This window comes from Tarenaya hassleriana, unplaced genomic scaffold (genome assembly GCF_000463585.1).
Source record: "Tarenaya hassleriana unplaced genomic scaffold, ASM46358v1 Cleome9, whole genome shotgun sequence".
In the NCBI taxonomy this organism is placed as follows: domain Eukaryota; kingdom Viridiplantae; phylum Streptophyta; class Magnoliopsida; order Brassicales; family Cleomaceae; genus Tarenaya; species Tarenaya hassleriana.
In genome coordinates, this window is record NW_010971389.1 from 1,486,242 (window position 1) to 1,495,946 (window position 9,705).

Genomic DNA, 9,705 nt, shown 5'->3' on the forward strand with positions numbered 1-9,705 from the left:
AGATGAATATGAAGATGTTCTTTATTACCAATCAGTGTCCTTTAATGTATATATTAGCGGCTCAACCCTGAAGAATATACAATAAAATTGTATTTTAAACTTGTAGTTTTCTTCCAATAGAAATGAGTAATAAAATTTTTAAAATATATTTTATAACCAATTATATTGTAGATTTTTTTTTTACAAATTCTTGAAATATCGCAATTAGAGGTAGTCATTTCGGATTTCGGTTCGATTTTTTATTTGATTATTTCCGGTTCAATTCGGTTATAAAGAAATCATAACCGAACAGTTATGTAAAGTTAACCAGTTCGGCTCGATTTCAACACAATAAAATTATAACCAAACAATTTAATTCGGATTGGTTCGGTTTGATCTGATTCAGTTTAGTTCGATTATAAATAAATATTAACATATATGAAAAGAATTACAAAACAAATCTTCAAAAATTTCAAATTCCATCATAATATTAATATTAATCCTCCAAAATGATCAATACAAATCAAATTACAAAATATTAATCTTCTAAAATGATCAATCTAAATCTTAAACCACAAAATCTTTAAAAATCTTCAAAAATTTCAACCTTACCATATTTTCATCTTCATTTGTTTCAAACTAATAAAATAAAGACATAACAAATGTATAACTAATAAAATAAAGACATAAAAAAATGTATAATATATCTAAAAGTGAGATTTTAATCAAATGAAAGAAGTTAACTTTTAATCATTAAAAATTAAAAGATGAGTGATAAGTGAGAGTGAAATTGTAAAAAAAATTAAATATCTAGGGTAAAACATTAAAAATTAAATTAAACCCTAATAACTATTTAATTAATCGCGATTATTCAATTAATGACCAAACTGAACTAAATCTGAATAATTATTGAACTTACTCAACCGATCAGTTATTAAACGAATAATCGAACTGAACCGAATTGTTGTCATTCGGTTAATAATCGAAATGACTATCACTAATCGCAATCCTATCAATTTATTACGGATTGGTTCTTTTAAACTGTATCGACGTAGATTTTCTAAACATTCATATTTCTTTTATACCATAAAATCTTTTATTCCGTTTTCATGAAAAATTATGTTTTGAATAGTTACTTACATTACATTTGCTTAAATATCTTAAATTATTTGAATAAAATTTACTTTTCACTGCAGAAAATAAGCTGAAGACTTTACCAGAGAAAAAAAAATGAAAATACGCTGAAGACAAACAAAACAGAAGCATAAGTGTGTAACTCTACGGGACAACAAAATACGCTTAAAATGGAAAATGGAATTTACAGCATTTTATAATATACTTTGTTAATTAGTTCTTTTATTTAAGCCAAATTAATACATTATTAAAAAATGAAATATATACACACACATATATATTCGTTTGGTGGTATTTTGTGTTGGCTTTCACAGTCTTTACTTTTTACAACTTTAAATTTTCAGCAGCTCGTTTTAATGTCGGAATAAAATGTCTACAAAAAATTGGATAAATGAAGATAAATATTCAAACATATACGTAATGAATTGACTTGTAAGTACATTAATTACTAAAGGGATCAGATTCATTTGACTATTATTCTATTAGAACTATGTCATATTTGACAAAAAAAAAAATTATCTTCATCAACATTCAACACCCAAACTGTTTTTTTGGTTGTTTTGAATTAATATATAGATATATATATATATATTTTAAAGAAAATATTATAGAAAATAATAATTCGATAAAAAATTATAAATCATTAGTCTATATATATAAATTAATATTAATTTCATGTAAATGAAGTTAGTATTCATCATAATGACATTGTCGAGTGAAATTTGAGTGCAAAACTCTTGAATCGGATTTGATAAGAAAATGTGTTTATAGTGGCATTAGAATTGTTCGAAATGACAAAATATAACAGAACTAAAGATTGAAAAATATAAAACAATTTGTTTATAGGTAGTGAAAATATTGGAAATTATGATGAAAAAATAGAAAAATTTACTATCACGCCATATGTATTCACTATCATATTTTTAAAATTAAAGAAAAATAATATATAGTTTTTAAACTAATTCGATATAAATTTATCCATTTATATCATGTATAAAATATTATTTGGAAAGTTTATACAAATATTCTAGTTATTACTCTTTGGATGTCTATACGTAAGAGGGAGGAAATATTGGTAAGCATAGAACCAACAAAATTGGGCAATGAAGGAATCAGAACAATATTATAGGCATCAAAGGCTTTGATTATTCGAATCCAAATTTAAATCATTTATTCAAATGATATATGTTAAATATTTGGGAAACTAATTTTGTATTCATAAAATTCAGAGGTTCAAATTTTAGGTACGTGAAAAAAAAAATCACGAATTCGAACGCAAATTGAATCTATATTTGTAGATATTTAAATATAAATCTAAAAGCATATTTGATATAAAAACATTATAAATATTTGTAAATATTTGACCGTAGAATGATAAAATCTAAGTCAAGTTTGACGTATACATAATAATTTCACTCGTAAAATTTGAGATGTAGTTGGTTGAAGGTATGATAAATTTTCAGATTAAATTCGGAATTTTCGGATAAATGATTTTGTTTAGTGTTTTTGAATAATAAACAAAATTTATTCATCCAAAAAAGCGTGAACATGAGGAAGAAGGGTCAAGGGTGCGTGTTGGCGGCTCGCCGCCGCTGGACAAAGAAGACCTTCCGGCCGTTTCATATCATTGTAACATGTGATTCCATATACTCAAATCATTATTCAATTTAATCTCTTACACAACTTTAACCAAATCATCAATTATTTATTTTTCATCGCGAATTAAATTCTCCAATAATTCATTATTGTTTAAAATTTGCATCATTTTTATACGAATATGTGATTTCTTTAATCAAATAATTAATTACCGTATCTACAAGAAGAAATCAACATTTATCAGTTCCAGTTTCTTCCTCTAGCCTTAGAAACCATTTTTCACATTGCTTAATTAGTCAAACCAAAACATTTAAAATGTTTTCTTTCATCCTCATATTTGACTTGTATATTGCTCAATAAGCCCGGCGGAGATCAGCATTCATTTCATTCCCATCTGTATGCCAACCACAACTATACATACACTGATACACATGATGCATGTATATATATATTTGACTTGTATTCATATTTGACCTGTGTACTGCCCAATAATAAGCCAGCCGAAGCTTAGCGTTCATTTCATTTCATTCCAATCTATTTCCCAACCACACATACATGTACAGATACACATATTCATGTGTATATATATATGCGTGTGTGTGTATGTGTATATAACACCTAACTTGATCTCAAACAATCATCACTTGTAATAATAGTGATCCCTCTTCCGTTCGGTCCGGAAATTAAGCCTTGAGATAATGTTCCAATCTCCGAGCAAGAAGAAATGGAACGTCTCTTTCTCGTCATCAAGTTCTTACAGAGAAGTGATCGTTTTAGGAAACAACAAGAGCTGCAGAGAGCAGAGAGGATCTTCTGATGATGCTAGTAAGAGACTCCGGTTCTCGTGGAAGGTTATATGGAGGAAGATGATGATGATGAAGGGCACCTCTGCGTTTTCTCGTTCCTCCTCTGTGAAGGTGGCTTCATACGAGCCGTCCGATTACTGGTTGAATTTCGATCAAGGGTCAGGATCTCACGAGCCCGAGAATCTCTCTAGATCCTTCTCCTCACGGTTCGCCGATCCGACAAGATCTAGGAGAGGAGGGCTGTTGTAAGCTGGTTCTTTTTTTTTTTTTTTTTTTTTTTTCTCTTTCTTTGCACAGAGGATGTTGATATTGATAATAGGAAAAAAATCGTGTGTGTTTTTTTGTTTGTTACTTAGAAATTCTCAAACATGGTTTTGTCTCTTTACTTGGTAAAACACTCTTCCTTCATCATTAATCATTTTAGAATGGATTTTTTTTTATTAAACACTATGTAATATGGAACAAAATAACATCAAGTTGCAATTAATTCGATTAGATATTATTTATAAAAATAATAATAACTAAATTAGCTAAATTTGAATTGGAAATAAAATTATGGATAAAAATCGAAATTTAAAAATAACTTTTTTAAAAAAATATTTAGTTATAATATTTTTTATAATTTGTGTAAATTCCTAAAAGAAAATTAATTAATCCTACACCCTAAAAAAATATGAATTCTCATTAGATTTTTGAATTAAAAATCTTACATAAATCATTCGTCGGTCTTCATGGTTTACTTTGGGATGCCCAGCAACCTCAAGGAATTAAAAAAAAAATGGAAACTTGTCACAATCTCAAGAAAATAGATTACAGAAGTCAATGATCGACCAGTCTCCAAGGAAAGTGTATCAATCTTAGAAAAACAAAATCAAATACGGACATCATTAGATCACAAGCGCTGTTACAAATTTTCAACTCGTGTCTTTTTGACAGATAATAAAATAAGCAACACACCCACACACATATATGAAAGTTCATCGATTTGGTCGGTTTATGTAGCGAGGTGAATAGTTGCATTGTATTTGGTAAAATTATTTCTCCAAACAGGTTAAGAACGAGTTTTGATTCTTTCTTTTATCAGTTGAATCATCCAATTTTTGAGTTATGTATATATCCACTGGAAAAAATATGAGGTGGAAGTATTGAACATTTTTTTGGATAACTCCCCATGTGCTATGTGGTTATATAGGTTTTCTATTTGATGAAGTTGTATGGTTCCTACATGAGCTTGATGTTTTTTCTTGCATCTCTTACCGATATTCGACCATATAAGTAGGCGATGATGATGGTAATGAGTGCAGTGATGTAATTCTCATGTGTGATGTAGATCTATTCGGTTTGTGTTATATTTAGTGGATGTTTCGTTATTCTATTCAGTTCTATAAAAATATATACCAATCGATTATTCTATTATATTCGATTCGATTTGATTCAATTTTAAAAAAAAAATTATATATTTTTTTATTTTTTTTATTTTTTATATTCTTTTAAAAAAAAACTAGATGAATTTCAGAAAAATCGATTTTTTTTTTATAAAAATTTTAGATGGTTCACTCCCAAAATGGCACCAAATGTTTTCGATTGGGTAAGATTCGATTTTTAAGAACTATGGCGTGATGCCATCCCTAATTATTATATTAATAACCGAATAATGTAACTTTTTCGGACCATATAGACTTTCCGGTCCACTGATATTCGGCCCATAAGACCGTTGACGGCCCATCTTTGGTCCATACAACTCATCCCATAGGCCCGCTGAATCTAACTATTTCCCCCCATTGTATTTTGTAAAATAGAATTCCAATAAAAGGTTAACTAAAGGCTAAATTTAATACAAAAATTATCGTAAAACAAATCTTTTATTAATAAAAAAAAATCTGAATATAAATACCGAAATTAAATAAATCGATTTTACTTTAAACAAATGGTAAAAAAGAGGTTTTTTAAAAAAAATAAAATAAAAACATCAACAACTGACGTTTTCTGGTTGCAGCAAATTACCAGCAATCCGAACGAGAAACTTCCCACCTCCACGGACAGAGAATTTTTTCTGGAGAGCTCGTTCCATTTTGATGACGCCGATGATCGATCGGAACCTGTGATCGGACATCAACTTCCCGATGGACAAGGAGACCCAGATTCTCTCCCGCCTCTCTGCCAACCATCTTCACCTTGCTCAATTCGAGCCATTGCGGGCTACTCTTCTCGCTCTCAAGGCCCTTGACCCTGACCTCGCTCTCTCGATTCTCCGAACCATCGTCTCTAACGCCGGAAGATTCGATGATGTTCTCTGGTCACCCTCTTGCCCGTCTCCCTCTCTTCTCGCGTTCCTCTCGACGATCGAGCTCTTGAGATTCGATAATCCTACATCGCCATGGGGGTTCGATTCGGAGACGCTGCGTTTGCGCGCCGATTTCCTTTTGATTGTGCAGGTTTTGATCGACCGGGTGACGGAGAGGGTTGAGAAGGAGAAGGAGGCTGTGTTGGCTAGTGAGAGTGGGGATGTTGAAGAGAAGGGGAATGAAGAACTGTTGGAGAGAAGGGATGATATGGTAGATGGGTATGGAGAATTAGGAGATTGTCTTAGGGTTTTGCACAGGGTTTTGGAATTAGGTGTTGAGAGATTGAAGTTTGGTTCTCATACTAATGGAAATAGGAGTAATGGGATTGAGGAAGGGGAAATTTTGTGTTTGAGGAGGATTGTTTTGGATTACGCAGATGTTTTTGATGCTTTATGTGGTAATATAGAAAGGCAACTTAAGGGCTTGGAGAGATATGGCTCCAGTTTGATGGAATCAGTTAGAATAGAAGAGGAGGCAGATCAGGGAGAAGAAGAAAGAACCGAGAGAAAGGAGGTGAACTGGGCTGGTATTTCAGAGGAGGATGACAATGAGGTGTTTGCTTTGATACAAAGAAATATTCAGTTAGCACATTTGGATGCTATGCAGAAGTGTTTGGATGAGGCGGACGAGCATTGTGCTGCTAATCACATTCGTTTTCTTCACCTTGAATACGGAGTAGAAAAAGAGAACTATCGGTATGTAACTTGCGGTTTTAGAACTTATTGCGTGCTGGAGGTCAGCTCTTTATAATTTGTTTTGTGGAGTGATCATTCTAGCTGTCCCATTTATGAAAATTCGTAGCATTAATCTCCCTCCTATGCTTTACGATCGATGCCTAGAAAACTGTGTGGAAGTACGATCCCCCCTGCTTGTGTCTTTTGGGAATTGTGAGTAGACTATGGTTTTGTTTCTTTTTGTCAACTGGATCTGGCGTATATCTGATGAGAATGTGAGTTTGGGGAAGGAGTTGACGTTTGCAATCAGTGGAAAAAGTTAACTTTATGTTGTTTTTGTTGAAAGACCTGGTTTTTAGTTTTAGTACATCTTATTTCTGCTGCAATCCTTCATTCATAAATTCTTATTTCATTAATCTGAAAAGGGAACAATTACAATGGATTAGACCATAAATACCTTGACCAGGGAAGGCTTCCATAATTCTACGCCTTGCTGTTTTTTCTTTTCTTTTTATGTCTTGCTTTTTTGGGTACTTAATCTGCCAACTGCAGAACATAGGATTTACTTGTTACAGTTTTTCATTTTGGTTTCTGATAGTGCTATTCTACAAGTTCTCCTTTCAAGAGTGATGTCGAAAAGGAATGGATTTGGTGACAGCTGGCACATGGTGCGCCAGAAATTGCTCTTTATTTATAAAGAAGCTCTCTCATCAAACTGTGAAGATCTTGTTCAGATGATCCAGGTTGATATACTTTCCTACAAGCTGATTTAGGTGGTTGTTCGTATAGGGGCAAAGAAAATAAATATTTTAATCTGTTTTATTAGGTCTGTAAAGATGGCTACAGTTCGGTCTGGTTTCCTGTAAGCTGCTTTAGGGGTTATTCTAATGGAAAACAAAACATAAATATTTTGATTTGAGTTGTTTGGTTGGGCAAGATGACTATAGTTTGGTATACACTGAAGAGCTGAGAAGAATGCATCTTTCTAAGGGATCTTATTTCATGTGTACTGAAAGCATGCTTGTAGCCACTTCTGCCTTGGGGAGGTCGGATTGAGTAATGTGTAGCCTTTGCTAAGTTGCCATTTCTTGAACCAGTTGGTGTAGTTCTGTTACATATTTATTTGGCATATTTTACCCAAAATACTTTAGTTCAGTGACTGATTGAGTTTGGAGGAGGTATGCTTCTGGATACATGTTGAAACATTCACATACATTGCATTACTAAAGTTGTCTTGTGGCAGCCGCTTTTATGTGATATAAAAGGTTCCCTCTGCAGGGTATGCAAGACGATATCCTGCTTCAAGATAACCAAAGGCATCCATCTTTGGACAATGATCAAATTCTGTCGCCTCTTGAGCGATTCCAGAGACATCTTATAGAATCGAAATCTGAGGGAAATTTAGAAGACAAGGTTTTAAACGTGGCAATTAGTTCTTGTATTAGAGACATGTATCATTATGCTCGTGTTTCTGGTTTGCATGTGCTTGAGTGTGTGATGGATGCTGCTTTATCTGCCGTGAAGAAAGAGAAACTTCAGGAGGCTAATGATGTAGGTGCAGTTCGTTTGTTTGTTCAAGAATTTTTCTTGTTTATTTGTTTATCTATTCTTATTGCATTATTTTGTAGCAGTTTTGCTTATTTCTTAGCGTCTCACTCAGACATGGATTGGTTTTTTGCTGGGATTTGAAAATCTCATTTGGTTATATCATATAATAGGTCCTTTCATTGTTTCCTCGACTTCGGCCATTGGTAGCCTCAATGGGCTGGGATCTGTTGTCTGGCAAAACAGCTAGCCGGAGAAAATTGATGCGACTTCTTTGGACTCGTAACTCCCAAGCTATTCGTTTAGAAGAGTCTTCTCTTTATGGATCCCAAACAGATGAGGTAAATTTTTGTTTCTTTACAAAAAATTTATTCAGATATGTTTTTCTTGATTCACTGATGGAGAAGGTTTAACAGCGAACAATGCTTTTGGCAGAAGTCGTGTGTGGAGCATCTCTGTGATACATTATGCTATCAACTGGATCTTGCATCCTTTGTTGCTCATGTCAATTCTGGTAAATCATGGACTCCAAAATCATCTTTATTGATGTATGGAAATGAATCATCTGAAAACGAAGATGCTGAGATGGACCCATTTGTTGAAAACTTTGTGTTGGAAAGACTTTCAACACAAAGTCCACTCCGGGTAAGACTTTCTTTTAGCTGTGTTTGGCGGTCTCTCCACTTGAGAAATGAATCATCTCCTTGTTTTAATTTAATGCTGCCTGCTCTATATATCTGCTAGCATCCATATTAAAGGACACTGGAACTGACTAGATTCAATGCCTCCTAGGTAATACATAGAAACTAGGAACCGCAAGAAAGAGAAAACACTAGGATTTTGCAGTTCGCTTCAGATATAGAATTTATTAGCATTTACGAGTGATGGGATTACTATGTCATTTTAGGTCCATTTAGATTATAATATAATCCTTACTTTTTTAACAGTTTCTGACATTCTATTAACTTTGAACGTGTAACATGTTTACGAGTGATATTATTCTGTTAACTTTTTTAACAGTTTTTCATTTAGATAAACATGGTAATGACATTATTGAGCTGCGTGGAACATGTAACTGAACTTTGAACGTTGCTGAGCTACTTTACTGGTAAAAAAAAGAAAAGAATTGTTTCCATTGTTCTGAATTATATTTCATTCTGACCATGTTTGTTAGATGACTTTAGTCTCAATGTTTGAGGAGAATATACTACCAATTATATGCATGATGTCTTGGGTTGATGGCTTTTTAAATGGATACCTGCATGCAACCATTTATCTGTGTCTAAGTAAATGTATGAGCAAGCTTTTCTTGAGTGAGCTTCTCTATTATTTACTGTAAATACCATTGTGCTATATAACTGCTATTGATATGGCGATTTGTATTCTTTTATTTAGTTGAATGTCTAGTAGGTAACCCTTCTGGTCTATGATCATTGGTTGATAAAAACTTTGTCACTTTATTAGGGAAACTGTAGTATTTCTAAGTTTTTGTAGGTTATATCACTAGAAAAATTGATTGTTTGCTCTTTTCTCCCATTTTGCCCTTCTCTATTTACTTTTTCATGTGTTTCTTCTGCCAAGGAACGACACATTTTGTCAAACGTTTTTTCTTTGGGGTGGGGGGGG

The 9,705-nt window shown here is 32.8% G+C and overlaps 2 protein-coding genes across 2 annotated transcripts in view; both read left to right on the forward strand.

Annotated features, from left to right (window-relative positions):
* Positions 1 to 3,210: 3,210 nt before the first annotated feature.
* LOC104803771 lies at positions 3,211 to 3,966 on the forward strand. The gene has a single exon (XM_010527819.1). It carries the CDS (start codon positions 3,408 to 3,410, stop codon positions 3,762 to 3,764), a length of 357 nt encoding a protein of 118 aa, XP_010526121.1. The 5' UTR covers positions 3,211 to 3,407; the 3' UTR covers positions 3,765 to 3,966.
* Positions 3,967 to 5,520: 1,554 nt separating this feature from the next.
* LOC104803772 overlaps positions 5,521 to 9,705 on the forward strand; it is a 19,680-nt gene continuing 15,495 nt past the window's right edge. The window contains exons 1-5 of the mRNA XM_010527820.1: positions 5,521 to 6,555; positions 7,133 to 7,277; positions 7,813 to 8,085; positions 8,253 to 8,420; positions 8,515 to 8,724. Of these exons, the coding sequence (XP_010526122.1) occupies positions 5,639 to 6,555; positions 7,133 to 7,277; positions 7,813 to 8,085; positions 8,253 to 8,420; positions 8,515 to 8,724 (1,713 nt within the window). The 5' untranslated portion in view covers positions 5,521 to 5,638. The remainder of the gene's footprint in view (positions 6,556 to 7,132; positions 7,278 to 7,812; positions 8,086 to 8,252; positions 8,421 to 8,514; positions 8,725 to 9,705) is intronic.

What these genes read in the sequence shown, in the direction of transcription:
- LOC104803771 (XM_010527819.1), top strand. Translation starts at nt 3,408, where the DNA reads ATGTTCCAATCTCCGAGCAAGAAGAAATGGAACGTCTCTTTCTCGTCA.